At 46.2% G+C, this 22,477-nt stretch overlaps 1 protein-coding gene across 2 annotated transcripts; it reads right to left on the minus strand.

Annotated features, from left to right (window-relative positions):
- Window positions 1-9,717: 9,717 nt before the first annotated feature.
- Window positions 9,718-14,282, minus strand: LOC146046368 (interferon-induced transmembrane protein 10-like). Of its 2 annotated transcripts, XM_083165629.1 has the most exons (4): window positions 13,984-14,282; window positions 13,305-13,451; window positions 12,350-12,710; window positions 9,718-10,287 (listed from the first exon to the last, which is right to left on the minus strand). In XM_083165629.1, the coding sequence occupies exons 3-4, from the start codon at window positions 12,608-12,610 to the stop codon at window positions 10,138-10,140; spliced, it is 411 nt and encodes a 136-aa protein (XP_083021755.1). In that variant the 5' UTR covers window positions 12,611-12,710; window positions 13,305-13,451; window positions 13,984-14,282; the 3' UTR covers window positions 9,718-10,137. The 2 variants fall into 2 exon arrangements, with proteins under 2 accessions (XP_083021755.1, XP_083021754.1); XM_083165628.1 differs by lacking the exon at window positions 13,305-13,451 and having other exon boundaries at window positions 13,984-14,278.
- Window positions 14,283-22,477: the final 8,195 nt, after the last annotated feature.

The raw sequence follows: 22,477 nt of genomic DNA on the forward strand, positions 1-22,477 counted from the left end.
TACGGGAACTGTGAGGATGCACATCTGCCATATAACACTTGCACATGTAGGGAAATGATCACATTCAGTAATTATAGGTGTCCATTCACTGGCTACCTTGTACCCTCAGAGGGGGTAGCACAAAAATGCTGGCTCCACAGTGGCAGGAGGCGGGTGCTTCAGTGTTGCGGTATCCTAGGGATCATCATTAGTGTGGTTGCCACCGATGGTAATATTGCAAGTGGCCATCAATGGTAGCCAACAATGCAATGGATTACCATCAATGGTTTTGCCAACTGATGGTCATCCCTTTTCTTTTCCTGAATGGTCAGTGGGCCAACCAGAACCTGGGGGTGGGGATTCACGGTTGTTGAGGCGGAGCTATGCCCAGGGCTCTGGCACCTTGGGAAAAAAAATACACAATATTTGGTTATGCTGCGCCACTAATTCTAGGAAAACATTTGGTACTCCCCCATCGATTGCAAAAGCATTCTACATCGGCCAACAATCATCATTGATTAGGAATCATCGTTGGAAGATCACTACATTTTCTGCAGCACCTGTCTTCTGTCACAGACGTTTGGAGATTTTATTTACTGCCCATGCACTATAGCCACAGTGTGCATGTCCTGAGATGGTGCTGCGACTCTCCTGGATGTCGCTGTCTGATTAACAGGTCACAAAAATGGGTGAGTGTCAACCCTGCTTTGCCAGTGTTCTGAGGCCAGTGTCTGTGTCTTCTGACGTAGATTTACTGGTCTTTGCAGCAGAGTTCTGGAGGACGTTCTAGGTAACCTCCAATGGTCAATAGCAAACTGATTCATCTCTGGAGAGGATCTTCTTCAGCTTTTGTACAATGGATTTTGGGTAATCATGGCACATACCTATTCAGCGTGCAGCGCCGCTTTGCACAGTTGATAACACATTTTCCTATTATTTTTTTAGATGGAAGCAGTCATGCCTCCCATGATCTCATAGTGTGTAATATACTAATAATAACATAGTTGCACTTTAATTGTAAAACCAGTGTATGGGTCAGGATGATAGTCCTTGTACAAGCAGAACTGGCACTAGTATTTCTACTAGTAACTCAGCATCTACTACTCGTGGAAACTAAGTTTACTTTAAGTAGAAAGAAGTAAGTGTAAGCACCGCCGCTCTATATCACATAAATGTTGCTCAATGACAGATACAACATCAGCTTGTGGAGATGTGAATGGCAGAGGAAATGTCATTAATGATGAATGTAGGGATTTCACCAAAAGAAGGAACACATCTTGCAGTGCATGCACATACCACCCTACTAAGATTCAGGACCTGTGTGCTGCACTGCGGTTGGTGCCTCGGCTGGAGGGGTCGGGGCCTCACATCACAACCCCCATTATTATCACCTCCCTGAGCACCGTGCCCCAAGCATGGTGAGCCATGCGTGGGGACGCGGTGCACTCAATCCTGTGTCCATGTCGACTGTGTCGACATTCGGGTCAAAACACAGTGAAAAACCCCATGTCGACTGACTGCCAACCTAATGCTTGTGTCAACCTAATGACCTGTCGACCTTGTCCAGCCCACATGTCGGCCTTGCCATATGTCGACCTAGTGGTGTTGACCTAATGACTGTCAACCATCTTTAGGTCGACCATATGATCCAAACCCTTCACAGCATTGGTAATAAAATGCAATGAACCCTATGGCTACATGCATGTCTTGTGGCCATCTATATGGAACCATGTGTAAAACACAATAGATGAACAATCCCTGACACGTAGCAGTGACTTTTCTTTAGCAAGTATAGTACAGTATCCCTTACTAACCGCTTTGGGGCTCATCTACATTTGGATATAAGTCATTTTAAAAGATTACTCTCAGATCACAATATCTCCATATATGGCACTAGACACGCCCTTTGGGTGGAGCATGACATGCCCCCTCAATGGAGAGCTGTGCAAAATTCTGCTACCAACTATAATCTCCCTGAAATTAGTTTTCAAAAGCCGGCAAGTATGCCCTGAAGTAACCCATTGACACCATATGCAAGTGGTGAGAAGTGGATATTTCACATGGGATAGGGGTGGCGGGAGCAGATATGAGCGCATCTTACTCACATTGAAATAGGTAGGATCTTTCACATCAAGGTTCCTTTACACATGGCAGACACCAAGTTCAGCAATACATAAGAGCCAATCCAAATGAAAAGGTTTGAGTAGAACCTCGGGCTAGCTGTTGGAGTAGAACCTCGGGTGGGTGACTGCATCATTTTAGCTTCATTTGAGCTGCATGTACAGAAGACAGGGGGGCATACCTCCCAACTGTCCAGATTTTTGGGGGACATTCCCGTGTCCTTCCCGGGGCCGGCAGTGTCCCGGGTGAGGGGCAGTTGGAGTCCCTCCCTGTCACCTGTGAATAGACGTGAATAGACGATTGATGCCTCACAGCTGCAAAAATGGGTGCGCATCCTCACGAGTACAGGCCACGCCCAAATATTTTTGGATCACGCTTTTGCCGTGCGACATCGTCCCTCGCATACACACTGACCAATGTTTGCAATGTATAATTAACAATATCGTATCATGCATATTGTTAACTATATATCGCCCAGTGTTTACCCCGCTTTACTAGTACATAGGATCAGTATGTAATGTATGCATATAGAAAAGATAGCAGCTATGTGACATACTGCTGCCTCAACAATAATCATTGATTAGGAATCATCGTTGTGCTCTGCAGCACAGTGCCATCTAGTGGTAGTTGCATCATAAAACGTAATTTACACCATATACTGGCATGTTTTATCCAAAAACAGTTATCCAGACACGTATCTATCTATCTATCGATCTATCTATCCACATACACACATACATTTGTGCCTTTTACTATATACAGCAATAGTAGATAGCACTTCAGGGACTCTCAGAAAACCAACTCAAGTCCAATAGATAATTCTGATGTCTCAATCCATTAATAGACCTTTCTCAAAGATAGAAGGTACTGCATTGCATTTGCTGATACAACGGGTTCCCATACTTTCAAACCTTTTAGTTGGGGGAATCGAAACTTCCAAAAAGGGGTGTGGCCCTGAGGAAGGGGTGGGGCCTCATGGGGATCCTGCGAGCCATGCCCCCATTTAAGGGATGGCCATTGGTGCTATCGCCATTGATGGTGATAGTGCAAGCGGACATCTATGGGAGCATACTATGTGATGTATGACCATCGATAGTTTACCTATCGATGGCTATCACTTTTCTTTGACTAGGGAGCAGTGCAAATTGGTGGCTGGGCATGGCATCAGGTAAAGGGGTGTGTTCTGGCAGTGCGACACCCATTTTTATAATTGCCGGGGGCGTGCCTAGCGACTGGGCAGCCCACAGCTCCCTCCTTCCTTGCTTTGAAGAGATGCAGTGCACTTGTGAATGGCATCTCCACAGCGATCACCAGCTGCAGCGGTGATCTCCGGCTCCCCCCAACTGCTCTCCCACATGCAGGACATTGCCATCCACGGAAGGGACAGTCTCAAAATAGCTGGACTGTCTCATTTAATTGGGACAGTTGGGAGGTATGCATAGGGTGGCAGAATGTCATATCCCCCAACTGTCCTGCTTTTCGAGGGACAGTTCTGTATTTCACGGAACAGTCCCTTTTTTTGGAACTGTCCCACTTTCCGCCAGGGGTCGACAGTGTCTCGCTGTGGGGGTGGGTCAATTTTTCTATCTATATACTGTATCCATATATGTTTATTTTTTTTTTAATAGCTCCACCCCCCCCACCCCCCAGACCAGAAACATAGTTCGGGGTACACTTAATAGTTCCCAAGCCACCACATACCTCTCCACTATTTCAACCAATTGATGTTCTGTTTTAAGGGTCTGTGTGGCTCACCCGGAATGGAGCAGTTGCTGTACTAGGGATGGCCTTTGACGACTGACCAACCAGATGGTTTCATACCATCAATAGTACCATCAATGGATAAGCCACCGATGGCCCTTATGATGCTGTGCACAAGGCTGCAGACAGCAAGAGGAGGAGGCCTGTGGAGAAGTCGGCAATTACTCAGGAAAGAAAAGGGTGAGTTTGAGGGCCCGATTCAGGTTGGCTCAGTAAGCATCACAGCTACTCCTCGGTAACATACGAGGGGAGGTGTAAGGAGAACATATCCCCCTTGCATGCCTCTGCTGCAGGAAATGTCATTCGATGGTTGCCGACCATGAAATGATTTCTCCTTCCTTCACAAATAGAAGTCAGTGTGTGCGCCCAGATAAAGACAGAGCAGGCGGCTGATGTCCTGTGCCCCTGGCAGGCATCGGCCCACCTGCATTTGCATGGGGATGCCCAGGGTTTTCCTTGGAGCACCCACAGTTTTTGTGGGCATGCCCCCTGTCCGCCTCCGCCCCGATGCACTGGAAAGTTCAAGGGAAATTGTTCAGCAATATCGTTCGCTACATCGTCTAGTGTGTATGGACCACAGGTGGTGCCTGTTTTACCGATCTCCTCACAGAATCAAGTGAAATAATTAGCCCCACCTGTGGATCTTTTGAAATGTGTCAGTCAGTAATGAGTGCACCTGTTGGGTGACCTGGAAAACGCAAACTGTGTGGAGTCCCGAGGACCGAGTTTGAGAACCACTGCTATATATCAAACTTCCAGATTGTACCAGAATGTACAGGTGACTCCTATACTATTGTGTGATCTCTCGGACTCCCAAGGCAGTCTGGTAATCTCCCTGGAGCTGAGCAAGAACAAGAACTGCTGTAGCAGCAAGCTGAGATCACTGAAGTCATCATAAAACACCCTGCACCGTGCTGATTTTCCAGTTTCATCTTTAGCCCTGAACAATACAACATTGTGCTCTGGTTTGTGGCTTTTGTGATGGCAAGTAGTGGTAATTTACACAGGTACCACTGGGACCTCTCTCTCTTAAGGGTTTACTGCAGGGATGCAGGCTGCGCTCGCCACGCTTCGGGCTCGGTAGCTCGCTGCGCTCGCAACACTATATAGAATCAACTCCACGCCAACGTGGATAGTGGGGGTATGAAAAGGTCGGAGGACGCGTACGTTGATAGTACGGGTGGCGTGGGGGTGCTTTTAACATTGTAAGCACCTATTACGGTGCTTATACAATTATTCATCTTATAGGGGGCACATTTAACATTGAAAACACCCATTAGGGTGCTTATACAATTTAAAATTGTATACCATTGTAATGTATATGTAATGTAATGGAATATATTGTAATGGCATACAATTCGATGGTATACAATTTAAAATTGTATAACATCCGCTAACATCACATCGCATACCATCGTATGCCTTATGGTATGCGATGCGATGGGCGCCGTGCTAGGAAACAAGTACCTTTTTTTTTCCACCTAGCCGACAAACCGTGACTAATACCACTTTTACACCAAAACGCCAGGTGTCACTCGGGTTTTTGGACCAGGGGTTTGTTACCATTTACACCAGCATCCCCAAGGTAAGCTAGCCTCCATCCATGAGGTGAATTTATGCCATACACAGGCATCCATTCTCCTCCTCCCCTGCTGTCTGCATAGTACAGCAGACAGCAGCGGAGGCTGTGCACGCCCCCTGTCCAACCTCCACACTGATTGCAGGATGCTGCGTCAGGAGGAATAGGCTCCCTTATTGGTGGAAACGGGTCCCGGGTCGGATGATCCGGATTACCCATTTACACTCCTCCACCTCCCAGGTGTTTTTTTTCAGTACCCCTTTTACACCGACACTGACCTGGGCCAACGAGGTAAAAACCCAGGTTTTTGCCTCAGTGTAAAGGGGGTATAATTGAATACCCCCTATATCTGTGTAAAAAGGGCTCAGATGCAAGAAGCAGCAGCTTTTCCTCACACCGAGTTCTGTTGTGCTTTATCTGCAACTTTGTACATGTGTAAAAACAACTCTTGTGCCAGCCAGCACCTGTCAGCGACTTTTTGCTGATGCTGGAATATGAATAAGATTAAAAACTTAAAGAAAAACATGGTAGGCCACTCATTTACGGGAATCTCAATAGTACCAGCTGTCGAAGGCCATATCCGCTATGGTTGGCCTGTGTGAGGACACATCTGTAATTTTCCAAATGAGTACTGAAGTGAGGACAACAGAACACACAATTATAATCAATGAAATCAGAGGCTACTGTTTAGAGTGATATTATTTACAGAAAATTATACTTGTATTATCATTTATTGTGCAGAGTATCATATGGATATATCCAATGGTTGAAGTGGGAATTTAGAAGTGGCATTATGATAAATGTAACTGCCCGATTACTAATAATTATAAGTGGCAACCATTTTTCTGGAGACTAAAATGCACTTAAACCTATGTAAATAACTCAGCCACTAGGCATCAGCATTAAAGGCACATTTGGTTGTGACAATTCATCACCAACTGGTCAGTTAACCAAGAGTAGTGCTTGTATCAGCTTACATTGACCACTGGATATATCTTTATGTCAAATCCATTACATCAACTTGATATAGAAAATCAGTGGGAGATGTATCAACCTGTAGAGAGCAGCAAAGTGGAAAAGTTGCTTGTAGCAAACAATCAGTTTCTCTCATTTATCTAACAGGTGATAAAATAATAGAAGTATTTTGATCTGAGGCAGTACCACTTTTCCTCCAGTGGTGGTGCTATCCCATTCTTGACTACTGCAGTAGAACCTCTGCTGGTGCTCTTGGCACTCTATGGTTTGCCTCCAGCTGCAGAGTCACAGGTTCAGCTCATTGGCAATTTGCCTCCAGCTGCGGGGAGACAAACCATTGAGTGCTAGAAGCACCAGCAGAAGTGATAGTCCTGGAGTCAAGGCTGAAATAGCACCACCACTGGAGAAGAGTAATACTGCCACAGTTCATATTAAGTAGCTGATTAATTGGGGATTGGTATAGCGGCCCAACAGTCGGGATCCGATGGTCAGTATACTGACATCAAAATCCAGACTGCAGGCCTGGTTGCCACAGTTTATATTCTCACTCTATGGGGGTTGGGCCCCCACGAGGGGGAATAGCCAGTCAGGATCCTGACTGTTGGCATTTAACAGTTGGGATTCCAATGTCGGTATACTAACTGTTGGAGACCAGACTGTCTTCAGGTCATCTGGCACCCGATTGGTTGCTGTAGGACAGTGGTGGAGAACCTTTTTTCTGGCAAGGGCCATTTGTAATGTTAAAATTTGGGGGCCACATACCACTTACAAATTCCCCTGCTTCACGCGTCCAATGCTGCTCCAGTGGCTACCGCTGAATAAGACTCCCAGTCTCCAGCTGCAAGCGCTGCCGCCGCTAAATAAGAGGGCTCTCTAGAAAACTCCCGACCTCTCGCGAGAACTCCCCGTTCCTTGACTCCTGGGCAAGCCATCGGGAGGGTGGACGGGCCAATCAAACTGGCTACAGGGGCTATTTACGGCCCGTGGGTCGGAGGTTCCCCACCCCTGCTGTAGGATAACTAAACATTCACCAATATCAGAAACACAACTATATTATTTGAGGCTCATAAAGGTAAACTGAATAACCACGTTTTAATTATACATTCATTTATTTTTTCCCAAAATGTTGAATTTCAAGGCTTACATTTCAGTCCTATTACATATATCTAAGTATCATTAGCTATCGGAGCTGCTCTTACTTATCCAATCCCTTGAGGAACCAAACACCCCCTTTTGTATTTAGCACCGATTCAAGGTGCATACACACAGTGAGATATTGGCTATGGACCATTTTTACTATGATTTTCCCTTGAAGTGCATGGAACTGATTTTGACTATGTGTGATTTTGGCTATGGCCCTATATATTGTGTGCAACATAGTCAAAATTGCCTTACCTGCACAGCCTACTTAAAACATTGTGCGATTCTGGCTAACTTTTGGTACGCTTTTGACAATTATAGTCAAAACTGTAAGCCAAAATTGCGCACTGTGTATGCACCTTCACACCCTGCCGTCTGCTTTTATAGTCTGTCACCCAAATTAGTAATGGAGGAATGATCTAATTACATGTACACAAAATCTTCTCATAACCCCTCTAACTAAATATAAAAACATAACTTCTATTACTGCATTCTATTTTACTCTATTACTTCATAATGTTTTTTTTTCCACAACAATCTGACCATTGTCTCAGTATATGATTGTACAGAAAATGCTGTCTATCCCATTTAATAGAAAAAGGCCTAATTGGCAATTTAGCAGACATGTAGAACCGGGTATGGTATAACTTACAGAGCGGGTATGGTATAACTTACCGATGTCGGTATTACCACCATTGGAATCCCGACGGTCAGAAGCCCGACAGGGAACGAGCGCATTTGGTGGTGAGCTGTAAAATAGCCTGTGTAAGTCGGGATCCCGATGGTCTGGCTCCTGACAGTCAGGATCCCGATTTCAGAGAAACGACTGTCGGATTCCCGACTCTCGTGGAATCTCCCGGAACCCATAGAACCTCAGCGTATGAAGCTGGATGGGTACTTGTGTATTTTGGGGGCGCCCATCGCATCGCATACCATAAGGCATACGATGGTATGAGATGCAAAGCGATATCGCGCGATATTGTACAATGCCATACAATTTTAAAATTGTATGACATTGTATATGGCATACAATGCGATGCGATTAAACATTGTATAAGCACCCTAATGGGTGCTTACAATGTTAAATGCACCCCCCCGCCACCCCCCCACTATAAATGTGAACCCGAAGCGTGGCGAGCGCAGCGAGCCCGCAAGGGGCGGCTGTACGCGTCCTCCGACCTTTTCATACCCCCACTATCCACGTCGGCGTGGAGTTGAGAATAGAAAGCGTGGCGAGCGCAGCGATACCTGTGAAGGCCGCGAGGGGACTCCGATACCTGTAAAGGTATCCGCGTTCCTTTGCGGGGCTCGCTGCGCTCGCCGCGCTTCGGGCTCGGTGGCTCGCTGCGCTCACCACACTTTCTATTCTCAACTCCACGCCAACGTGGATAGTGGGGGTATGAAAAGGTCGGAGGACGCGTACCGCCGCCCCTCGCGGGCTCGCTACGTTCGCCACGCTTCGGGTTCACGTTTATAGTGGGGGGTGGCGTGGGGGTGCATTTAACATTGTAAGCACCCATTACGGTGCTTAAAAGCACCCTTTAGGGTGCTTATACAATCTTTCATCGTATAGGGGGCAAAAATCACATAGCATCGCATGCCATCGGGTGCATGGCATGCGATGCGATTAAAACATCGCGCGATGGGAATCGGGGGCGCCGCTATAATACACAAGTACCGCTGGATGAGCTAATTCTGTAATAAGCTAAGGTACTTGTGTAGCTTCATGGAGGCAGCTAGCTCCTTCCGAGTCCGCATCCCCTCCCGCTCACCACACTTTATAATATCAACTCCACACCGACGTGGATTGTCCATACCCCCACTATCCACATCACCCGAGCCTGAAGTGTGGGTGAGGGCAGCGAGCCCCACGAGGGGACACGGACCCGGAAGGAGCAGGCGGCCAGCTGCCACCGTGAAACTACACAAGTACCCAAGCTAACAGTGTCACCTTTCACAAAGCCCAAAAAAGTGACAAACCATTAACCAATGGACACGGAATGTCTAGCCCTCCCAACAGACCATGAATTAATAATTTCCTTAATGATAGAAAGTTATTCTTATTGATTATATGACATGACAGAAGAAGTTGCAAAAGTATGATCTTCACAAAACACATCCTACAAAACGTTGTATATTCCTACCAGACACTGACAACAATCCTTAATAAAACATTAGTCCTTTATTTGATGGGATGTGATCGGTTGCCCAAAAGATTTTAAATTCACAGGCTTGGTCATTTTTGTAGAGGCACAAGAGGGGAGGGACCAAGGAAGCAGCGCGATCTCACACATACTGTAGAGCCACCTGCCCCTGCAGTGCTGAGGTGATTAAGTCGACCGCTGATGTTTTGCATATTAGCTGCCATCAACCAACTGGAGGCTGCCTTACGGCGAGGCATGATGACATCACAGTGAGGTTCGGACAGATTTGTGGGTGGAGTTTTAAAGGGGGGATTTGAGATAATGGAGGCTCACCACTACATCTAACTATACAGAGCTCACTGTCTCAGTATAAGATGAAGTGCTATCTCTCACCCTAAGATGGGTATCACTCACAGTTTGTATAGAGAAACATGTTCTTTAATAGTGAGCCGGTGGAGAGCGCAGGTACAAGAGAACTATAATGATGGTGAGTGTTGCAAGCGCCGAGCTTGTTATGTTAAAGAGACGCGCTGTTTTTGCATCTTCCACAGCTCCACTGAGGTCATTCAACAACTTCTTATCCCTGACCTGTAAAAATAAATACAATTAATAAAATGCCTGAGTCTAAATTATATTCGTGCTGACTGGATTGAGCTAAGCATTGTCTGCGTTCCCTAACATTGGACCTTATTCTGGTTAATTCGCAGCCTTGCAAGTCCACCAGACGCCGCCCATATGGACAGCCCCCTTGCACGGTTGTGAATGGATGACTTGCTTAATCATCCATTCGAAGCCCTGGGTGCGGGGGGAAATCATAACTGCGCATGTGCAGATGCTAAAAATCGGAATAACCGATTCAATCTGAATAACCCCCATTGTCCCTGTAACAATCCCTCTGCTAAAGACATTGGGCCTGACACATGTCTCTAGCAGAGGCATCTGCCCCCCCCCCCCCCCTGCAGTGCACATGGTTTAGTCCATTAGAGAGATGTTGCTTTAGCGAGTGAACCAGAATAAGGTCCAATATATAGGTTATAATTATGGATACAATCGCTGAAGCACTCAAGAAGTTAATTGACAGCCACCGGCGTATACATTTGAATGTGTTTCCAAAAGCAAAACCCACAAATGCTGTAAGTGACTTGTATATAAGGCAGTAACTCCACATCTTCCAACTGTAAAGGCCAATAGGTTGATGTATCAAGTAGTGAAAAGATTGGAGAAGTTCTCTATTGCAACCAATCAGATCTCAGGAAGCAGTTATAAAGTACATTCTATAATACCATACTTGCCTGCATTGTTCATTTTCATCTCCCGAAGAGGAGACGTAACTGGGTGGCGATGGAAACGGGGCAGAGATAATTGGGTCATTAGGTCCCGCCCACTAGTGGAGAACTGTTGAAATTGGGGTATATTTGCATATGGGCAGGGCTAAAATAATGCAATTAACATAAGATAGTGGTGTATTTATGCTGTGCACCCTCTGCAGGTGCTGCATATTAGCTTCAGCAGGATGTGGGCAGAATGTAGCAAGGTTTTGCTCTATTCCGGGGGTGCAGGGGACTATCCAAAAATCATGAGTCACCTGCAGGTTCTGGGTGAGTAGGCAAGTAAGTATAAAATGCTACGTAGACTCTTATTGGTGACTTCCCTACTGGTCAATGACTCCATTATTTTCTCTGCTAATTTAAGCCCCTTGATCTCTATTTGCCTGCACATAGCAGTCAGTGTTCAGTTTGATACATTTGTCCATTAGAGGAGGGGCCTGTGTGCAGTCTGAGAGCAATACCCTCCCCTTCCCGTCACATTGGCAGTGCAAACTGGGGAGATCTTTGAAGGCAGTCGCAAGTTAAGCATATTCAGTGGGTGCATGGTAAGTGGGGTGGGCCCCTCTTGACCCAGGGGCCCATATGCACTGTATTTCCTGCACCTATTAAATATACAGGCCACCTGTGGATCTTTAGAATGTGACAGTTATGGTACGAAGTAATACCCCTGTGCATACCTCCCAACATTACACTCTCCAGGAGGGACAAAATGCTCTGTTCCTGGACTTCCCTCTTAATTTATGATTGCCCTCACCTGTGGTGAAAAGAGTAATTGATGAGAAAGATTTTTCACTACAGGTGATGGCAATGAATAAATAAGAGGGAAGTCCACAAACAGAGCATTTTGTCCCTCCTGGAGAGGGTAATGTTGGGAGGTATGCCTGTGCACCGGGTGCCGGACTGTGTCCTGACAGTCGGGATCCCGACAGTAATTTACCCGACGTCGGGATCCCAACTGTTAAAACACCAACAGACGGGTTTCCGACGGCCACCGGCTATTCTCCCTCGTGGGAGTCCACGACCGCCATAGAGGGAGAATAAAATAGGTGGCGAGCCACCAGTCTGAGTCCAGCCAGCCGGGATCCCGACGTCGGGCTAATGACTGTCGGGATCCCAACTGTCAGAACCCTTTACCACACCCCTGTGCCCCAGCTACTGTAGTCTTGAACATGCGAGATTAGGGCTCCTGAAATTTCGCCAGCTCCACCCTAGATCCAGTTACATTATAACATTCACTCTGGCCAAAATCTACTCATCCTGGACTCTGAGGTTAATGCGTTTCGGTATGGTCCACTTTGACAAATAATAAAGCTAAGACTAACCTTCAGGGAGTAGGCCAGTGCGATGAAGCCCAGGCAGCAGAAGTTCAGGTAGACAAAGTTGAAGATGGACCACAAGTAATAATCATTGACCTCGGTTGTCTCAGGGGAAATCTCAATGACTGTCACAGGCGGACCACTTTTTCCTGTAGCCACAGATACTGTCCCCGGAGGAAGCTTAGCTTTCTTCTTCTCACGCTCCAGGGTGTGTTTGCATTGTGGTGGGGGCCACGTGCCTTCCACTTTGTATGCCTTGTTATCCATGATTTATACACACAGGGAAAGAAACTGGGCTACAGGTTCTGCTGAGGAGGAGAGCAGGCCCAGCCCAGAGCCAAAGCCCGCCCACGAGGAGCAAGAGCGGCTAGAGACAAAAGGGGTAAAAGGTGTACATAGAATTTAAATCTGTAGACATGAAAGAGGTGGTGTATCCAATAAATAATATATAAGTGATATAAACCTGGATTGCACACTTAATGTCAGACTGACCACCTAGTGCCCACAGTTGTGTGAGATCCTTACACTAGAACTTTAGACTGTGATCATATGGTTGCTTATTTCTAGTATTCTATTTAATCACCTGCTTACTCATTTATATACATAGGTATGATACAGTAATAACCAAACCTCTAGGATGAAGCCGTAACTATGCTGGTCACAAAGAAATGGGCTTTATACAAGGACCTTACACAGCTGTGATACCAGGTGTCCAGCCTGACTTTATCTCATCTGTGGATCTCATGCATGAAAACCAAGGCAGGGAACTAAAGTGTGGGAGACTGTCGGGGTTATTGCAGGGAGAAGTGGAGGATGACAGAGGGGGTGAGACACTGGAGGATGTAAGCTGGTGACAGAATCAAACTGAATTGTGCGTGATAACAAGTGACGTCATTTGACGAGGGTGGGGGGTCGGAACAAGTGGGAGACCCGTGTCTTCAAGGGAAAGTAATAGATACACCTGTTTCTCTTTGCACCACCATTTCCTCGACCCTCCTTCCCCCTTCCTCGAGCTCCTACTCCTTCTTCACATCCCACCATGCTCACATCCAACAGTTCTGCAGTGTGATTCTGCAGCACAAATCCATTCTTTGTTTTGCTCTGGGCACTGCAGGCGAGATCAGAACTTGTCAATAACCTGCAGGCTATTGCACTGCACCCAACACCTCAGACCATCGATCTGTGTCTAACAGAGGATCATGGTGCACTGAGCACTTCTAAACATCCCACTATGTTCAACATACTTCACACTACAGCACTCACAGCAGCTTCCCAGCATCCCAGTCTGTCACTGCAATCACCAACACATCCCAGCATATGAGATGACACACAGCATCATACAGCCTGCTGCACTGCACATGTAACTAGATGAATGACATCACAGGATGATTCCCACACAGTCCAAAGCTTTGCACTGCAATTATATCACTGTAAACAACAGTCACTGTTTCATGTCGCCCAACTGATTGTCATAGACAAGCACAACAACCGCCCTTGATGAATAGGGGAAAATACCAATGACCACAGTCACCGGTCTGCCCTCCATGTAGTCCAGCTATGACCCCTGCAGAGCATCACACTGCATGTAGCCTGAAGAAGCATCTCACCCAAAGCTGCTTGTCAGCAGGTTCCATACTCACCTCACAGGGCTTGTTAGGACCACTCTGATCGCCTGTCTATGACAAGTGGGTATCCCCAGGGAGAGAGTGCAGGAAGGAGCAGCTGCATGTCTTATAACAAGAGACCGTCTGTACCAGTCAGACCATGGAGGGGGAGGAGGATGCTGTCCAGAGATGCTGGAGTGAGAGGGAAGAAAGGAGGAGGAGCGGTAGAGATGGAGACAGGACAGGCTGCCTATGGCTCCACACAATTCATGTAAACATCAAATAACTCAGCAATTAACATTTACTAAGGTGAGAGAAATTGCAGCTGTGCTTGGCTTAGAGAGGGGAGGACGCTCAGCACTCACAGATGGCCACCCATGCACTCACCACAGGACCTGTAGTACAGGTTAGCTAAACATACAGCACTGCTGGAAGAAAATCCCTACTGCAATTATCGGAAGCATAGGGATCACAGTAAATAGTGCACTGAAACAAAATAACTCACCCAAATCTATAGGTGACAATACAGTAGGGCGATTTCTCCCAGGGGAGAAGTCACCTGTGGTCCCCCTTGAAATTCCCAGGAACCCCCGGGCAGCAGTGACTGCATACGATATACCTGCCGGGAGGCTTGGGGTGGTGGCTTATCTATAGTAAAGCCCGTGTGATCATCAGATGCTCCGATGCAATGTTCACGGGACCGCACATTGCATCGCACCTGATGTCAAACCCATGCCATTTATTAACCAAATCGGATGAAAAGTGACCAAATTGCAGGAGAGTTGCCCTAGTGTATGTGCCCATACACTAGTACAACCGTCAAGGTGCCTATACACTAGTACAACCTTCAAGGTGCCCATACACTAGTACAACCTTCAAGGTGCCTATACACTAGTACAACCTTCAAGGTGCCCATACACTAGTACAGGGGTGGCCAACCGGTCAGAGGTAAAGAGCCGAAAAATATCTTTAGTCAAGCTAAAGAGCCAACAACATGCGCGCGCCAAAAAAAGGGCGTGGTCTATTTGGACCCCTGCGGTGGGTGTAATACACATATGCCTCCAATAGTGCCAGATACACATATGCTCCCATGGTGCCGAGTATGCTCCCACGGTGCCAGAAAGCTGCTATGCCCCCACAGTGCCACCATCTGCATTGCCCCCTCAGTGCCACCATCTGCATTGCCCCCACAGTGCCACCATCTGCATTGCCCCCACAGTGCCACAATCTGCATTGCCCCCACAGTGCCAAAAAGATGCTATGCCCAGACAGTGCCACTGTCTGCATTGCCCCCACAGTGCCACCATCTGCATTGCCCCCACAGTGCCAAAAAGATGCTATGCCCCCACAGTGCCACCGTCTGCGTTGCCCCCACAGTGCTACTTTACCAGCAGCAGCACTCACCGTTGTTGTTGCTGCTGCCGGGCGGGGAGAGGACAGACTTGCGTCCCCCTGCAGCCTTGTCCACGAGGGGAGGAGAGCACAGCACACCGCGTGTCTCCTTCCCCCCTCTCTTCCCTGTGACTGGGCCATCCGTTAATCAAAGCTCGCGGGCCGGCTCCTGATTGGATGCCGGCCCGCGAGCTCTGATTGGCGGACGGCGCAGTCACAAGGATGCACAGTGAGGGGTAGGAGAGATGCGCGATGCGCGCTCTCCTCCCCTCAGGACAAGGGAAGTTGGGGACGGGGGGCGGGCAGCAGAGAGACGCACATCAGAAGAGGGAGAGCCGCATGCGGCTCGAGAGCCGCGGGTTGGCCACCCCTGCACTAGTACAACCTTCAAGGAGCCCATACACTAGTACAACCTTCAAGGTGCCCATACACTAGTACAACCTTCAAGGTGCCCATACACTGGTACAATCTTCAAGGTGCCCATACACTAGTACAACCTTCAAGGTGCCCATACACTAGTACAGGGATCCACAAACTATTTTGCTCTGGGACCCCATCAGACAATAAAAATAATTACGGGACTCCAGCATGTTACTGCAGAAGGTCATCACATCACATGTGTAGTCAGCAGACAGCTGACTAAAATAAGTCTAAAATAACAGAAATTTCAACAGATATTTTAGACTCCTTGAATCACTGACTGAGATTAGAAAAGTCATCAGCCTGATGGTCAGCAATGTGTAGTCGCGACCCCATGCTGAGAAGGTCAGGACCCACAGTTTGAGAATCGGTGCACTAGTACAACCTTCAAGGTGCCCATACACTAGTAGAACCTTCAGGGTGCCCATACACTAGTACAACCTTCAAGGTACCCATACACTAGTACAACCTTCAAGGTACACATACACTAGTACAACCTTCAAGGTGCCCATACACTAGTACAACCTTCAAGGTGCCCATACACTAGTACAATCTTCAAGGTGCCCATACACTAGTACAACCTGGGAGGCAATGGAGTCATCTGCCGCCGGGCTCCTGCTCCCAAGCGGGCACCTCTCCTCCTCTGCTGGTTCAAATCAGTTAATTGAAAGCCAATGATATCCCTTTTTTAGCTGAGTTCTGAAATATATATATATATATATATTTGTTCTATCTATCAATCTATCTATCTATCTATGTGTGTATAAAATACATATATTTTAGAACAGACAGGGGGGGGGGGGGGGGCACCAATATATATCTTGCTGTTACGAACTTACACCACTGTATGGGGGCCTTTACATTTAGCTATATCTCACCTCAATGTCCTTACTTTACCCTACACACAGCAGCAGTAACAAGCTGGGCTGGGAGCACATGTTGCCAGCTCACAAGCAGAGCCTGTCTCTGCTTCACTGTCCCCAGCCAGTCACATGGATTAATGAGACATTATTAATACCTGCCAAACATACACAATTGTGCCTCTAATCTGCCAGATGCAACAGTGAATCAAATGAAAACAAAAATGTTTTTTTTTGCAGGAAATATTTACATGAATTAATTCTTTAAATCATTCAAACATATAAATCATATGTGCTGCATTTTGTAGCCCAGGGAGGACTTTGCAACTACCTGGAGAGTAAGTATGTTATACCTACATATACATTCATACTGTATATCTGTCCCTGATGGTCTCCGTCCATACACATTACGTAGATAATGCAATGGCACAACTACTGCCAGTGCAAGCGGTGCCGCCTCTCTGGGACACAGACGTGAGATGTGTATGGCAGTACCTGGTAAACCCATCCAAGCCCCCATCTCTGCAGGGCTTCATGGTACAAGGGGCCTAATTCAGACATGATTGCATGACAAATGTGTTCGCAAAATGGGCAAAACCATATGCTCTGCAGGTGGGGCAGATGCAACATGTGCATAGAGAGTTACATTTGAGTGGGGTGTGTTCAAAGTTCAAACTGATATCTAAATTGCAGTGTAAGAATAAAGCAGTCAGTATTTACCCTGCACAGAAACAAAAGAACTCATCCAAATCTAACTCCCTCTGCACAGGTTACATCTGCCCCACCTGCAGTGCACATGGTTTTGCCCAATTTAAGAACACATTTGTGCTGCGATCAAGTCTGAAATAGGCCCAATCGCCGGAGCAGGGTCATGGTCACAGGAGTTGACCACGATTCACCAGATATTGTCCCAAAATGTGCCATGGGTGCTGAATAATCTTGGGAAGGAATACCATGCATCATCCACTGCAGAGGCCGATTTGCCACAAGGCAATCTAGGCTCCTGGATAGGGCCCCATAAAGATATCCTGGCCATCCAATATATTCCCAAGGAGCATTAAGCTACTACCACGTGACGTTCTGGCATCACATGGACCTGCCCATATTCTCTACTCTAATGTAGGGTACACACCAGGACGACCCGCTCACGATGCATATCGTGAGCGGGTCGTCAGTGTCTCGTCCAACCCGCTCACGGTGACGCGGGGGGGCACGACCCGCTCACGATGTGCACCGTGAGCGGGTCCGATCCGATGGCGACCCGCACCCGGCTGTATGGTCGTCACTGAGATCCTACCTGCAGCAGGTAGGATCTCAATAACGACCGACCCGCGGGACCGCGCATCGGATCGGTATCGGTCCACACCAGGACAGAAAAGGGCCCAATCAGCACACAATCTACATCCAATTGATCGGAATTGGATCTAGATTGTGGGGATCGGGCCCTAGTCGTCCTGGTGTGTACCCAGCATAAGTCCCTTTGATGTTCTTTGATATGATAAAATATGTTTGGTGTCACCCACTGTATGTGGGCAGTTTACTGTAAATGTGACACAGGTAGTAAGACTACTTTCAAACCACCTAGGGCCTCATTCAGATTTGTAGGCAGTGCCGATGTTCACACATCTGAGCATTTATCGGGAGACTGTGCATGCGCCAAGGTACTGTTGGAGGGAGGGGGGCCCAAAACTGGTATCTTACCCAGGGTTGCCGACTTTTGAAGTCCGGAGAGGAGACTATCAGCATGACTTCGGGGGGGGGGGGGGGGGGGGGGGCGCTTGAGTGTGATGTCATTAAGCCCCGCCCCCAGTATGGGAAATAACCCGTTTTGCCTATCTCCGTGGAGGGGGCGGGGCTATAATGACACATAGTTACATAGTAGGTAAGGCTGAAAGAAGACTTGCGTCCATCTAGTTCAACCTGGTATAGATATCCATTGCTGATTTGGTAGGTTCTGGTATTTTACAGACAAATTATATTTCTTATTTGTACCCATGGATGTTTTTCTCCAGTAAATGTTTCTCCAACTTTGCCTTGAATGCATTTAATGAGCCAGCCGTTACCACCTCTCTGGGAAGAGAGTTCCAGAGTTTGACTGTTCTGACCGTAAAGAAATTCTTTCTACTAGCTGAATGAAATCTTTTTTCTTCTAATCTATACTCATGCCCTCGCGTCCTAGATTCCTTTCTAGTAGAAAATAGGGTGTGTGACAGTTCCTTATATTGGCCCTTGATATACTTGTACATGTTGAGCATGTCCCCCCTTCAACGTCTCATTTCTAATGTAAATAGTCCCAAATTGCTTAATCTCTCCCTGTAGCTTAAATTCTCCATTCCCCTAATAAGCTTTGTTGCTCGCCTTTGGACTTTTTCTAATTCTATGATGTCCTTCTTATAGTGTGGGGCCCAGAACTGTACTCCGTACTCTAGGTGAGGTCTCACCAATGCTTTATATAGTGGCATAATTACCCTTGAGTCCCTAGTTTCCATTCCCCTCTTAATACATGCCAGAATTTTGTTGGCCTTTTTTGTAGCTACATTACAATGGGCACTACATCCTAGATTGCTGTCTATTTGGACTCCTAGATCCTTTTCAAGTATGGAATTACCCAGTTCCTCTCCGCTAAGGTTGTAACTTGCACACTGGTTGTGTCTCCCAAGGTGCATAACCTTACATTTATCTACATTGAACCTCATCTTTCATTTTTTTGCCCACTCATCTAGAATTGCAAGATCATTTTGAAGCATGGTGACATCTTCTGGTGATTTGATGACTTTGCTAAGTTTTGTATCGTCCGCAAAGATGGATACATTGCTGAGTAACCCTATCCCAATATCGTTAATAAAAATGTTAAACAAAATGGGCCCCAAAACTGAACCCTGGGGAACTCCACTTAGTACCGGTATCATATCTGATACGGCACCATTCACAACCACTCTTTGTTCTCTATTACATAGCCAATTCCCTACCCATCTGCAGATATTTTCACCCAATCCTAGGTTCTCCATTTTATTAATCAATCTCTTGTGTGGGACAGTATCAAATGCTTTAGCGAAATCTAGAAAAATCACATCTACAGCATTTCCATTATCGAGGTTTTTGCTAACCTCTTCATAGAACCCTAGTAGATTAGTTTGGCATGAACGATTTTTCACGAACCCATGTTGGTTAGTACTGAGTAGACGGTGATGATCTAAATATTCCTGGATACCATCCCTTAAAAATCCTTCAAATAGTTTACCCACAATTGATGTTAAACTAACGGGTCTGTAATTAGCGGGATCTTCCTTTTTTCCTTTTTTGAATATTGGCACTACCTCTGCTATTCTCCAATCTTTTGGTACTATACCTGACGATAGTGACTTGCTAAAGATATAGGGCCTTATTCTGGTTGGTGCGGCCGGGCCGTACGCGTACGTTCCGGGGTTTTTCATGATCTGAGCATGCGTACATTCGCTAATGCGCAGGCGCGAACACTCCACAACGCTTACGGACGGGTCTCTCCGTGCGAAAAAACCTGTACGCGAGAGTATGGGCATTGGGGGCGGCATAGGGGCGTGTTGAGGGGAGCGGCCGAAATAATGAGGGAAAATGGGCGTAAATATGGGCGTACACGGGGGTGTGCACCAAAAATGAGCGGTGCTACTACCGCACGATCGCCTAAAGCACCGTTCATTTCGGACACAAAACAGGCGGCCGCCAACCGCCAGCTCAGACCACCCCTACAGATACTGCATGCCTGCGTGCGCCTGGGTTTGCTAATTTACGCTGATTACTACTCAAACACATACACCTGAATGTAATAAGCAATGCTGCAGTCTATTAAGTCAAAACCATGATTTCACTACCTGCAAGCCACACACAGCACTCAAACACATTGGAAGCTTATCTTTCTATACTTCTCTACATTTAAAGGTTTGTTTAATTTAAGGTAAGAATCTTTTTAAGACCTGCTTATATATGCTAAGGTAGGTATTTGTTAAACAGTTAGACACATTCACTACGTGCTTTCATAGACTTTACACAGTAGCACACTCAATCTACACAAGTCGACATGTGTCAACGTGTTCACTCTAATACAAACATAGGTTTTGTATTTATGATACAATAACATAAACCACATCTAACACCTACAAAGGATGTTTCAGCAATGTTTTAAGCCCATGCCCACTATTTTGCACATTAATTAATTAAATCAATTAATTAATTTTCATAATTATAGTTGAAAGGCAAGATTTGCAGGTCCATATATGTGAAGGGTATGCCAGCGTACACGGACGTACGCTCACTCTCACGAGCGGTGACATAAGCTGTTTTCCATTGAAAACAATAGGGACCCGTCCGTGCAAGCTGGCGTATGCTCAGATAGCCGCAAGAAGTCGGTGGGAAGACGGACGAGAGACGTCCGTAAACGGTGGCGTACGCTCAATTGTACGCCAGTTGTCGGAGTGTAAGGGCTGGTCCGTCCGTGTACGTTGGCGTACGCTCAATTGTACGCCACTCCCCTTCGACGTTGTTTCTGCCCGTACGTATGCGGCTGATTTGTGGGTGGACTTAACCCCAACGGCCGCGTACGGATAGCGTACGTTAATAGCGAACGTACGCACGTTTGGCCGCTACGATCAGAATAACCTCCATAATGTAGGGGGGTAGCTAGTTCATCCCTTAATTCCATTAATACCCTCGGATGAATCCCATCTGGCCCTGGTGACTTATTTGTTTTGAGTTTGCTTAGCCTCAGTATTATTTCCTCCGGCGTGAAATCCACAATGAGATCTGGCTTATTTGTCCCGTTTGTGGTAAATGTTCGTTCCACAGTCTGCTCTCCCTTAGTAAATACTGATGAGAAGAACTCATTTAACAGTTTTGCTTTTCCCTTGTCCTCAGTAACACTTTTTCCACTAGTATCAGTTAGTGGGCCTATGTTTTCCTTAATTAAACGTTTACTATTTACGTATTTAAAAAACTTCTTTGGGTTAGTTTTGCTTTCAGTGGCTATGCGCTCTTCATATAATATTTTAGCTGCTTTGATTACCCCTTTACAAGTTTTGTTTGATTCTTTGTATTTTGCGAACGCCTCCTCATTCAAGTTATTTTTATAGAATTTAAAGGCTCTGGTTTTATTGTTGATAGCTGATCTTACTTCTTTGTCCAACCATGGTGGATTTTTTTTGTTGAATTTACCTTTAGTTACTTTAGGAATGTATTCAATAGTTAGTGAATCAAGCACCTTTTTTAGAGTATCCCACATTTCCTCTGCATTTTTTCCCTCCATAACCGTTTCCCACCCAATTCCTGTTAGGGCTTCCCTGAATAATTCAAAGTTCGCTTTTCTGAAGTTTAGTATTTTTGCAGATCCTTTTTGATGTAATTTACTGAAGTTGATTTCCAGTGAAACCATATTGTGATCACTATTCCCTAATTGTTCAATTACTTAAAACTAAGTCTGTGTTATTTGTTAATACTAAGTCCAAGAGCGCCTCATCACGAGTTGGAGTTTCTACCGTTTGTGTAATAAACTGGTCTTTAAGTAAGCTTAAGAACCCATTGCTTCTTGCTGATTTACCTGTTTCGTTTTCCCAATCAATGTCAGGTAAATTAAAATCCCCCATAATTAATACCTGACCCTGATTTGATGCTTGTTTGATTTGGTTTAAAAGAAGAGACTCTTCCCTTTCATTTATATTTGGTGGTCTATAGCATACCCCTATTATAAATTTGTTTTTTGGTTTCTTATTATTGTCGGTTATCTCTGCCCACACTGTCTCCGAGTTGTCGTCTTCCAGGTCTGTGGTAAGTTAGCCCGGCCCCTCAGCGGAGATCGGCAGATAGGGTTATTCAAACGCTAAGGGCAGGAT

The sequence above is a fragment of the Crinia signifera genome, chromosome 11, assembly GCF_055691185.1.
Source record: "Crinia signifera chromosome 11, ASM5569118v1, whole genome shotgun sequence".
NCBI classification, from domain to species: Eukaryota; Metazoa; Chordata; class Amphibia; order Anura; family Myobatrachidae; genus Crinia; species Crinia signifera.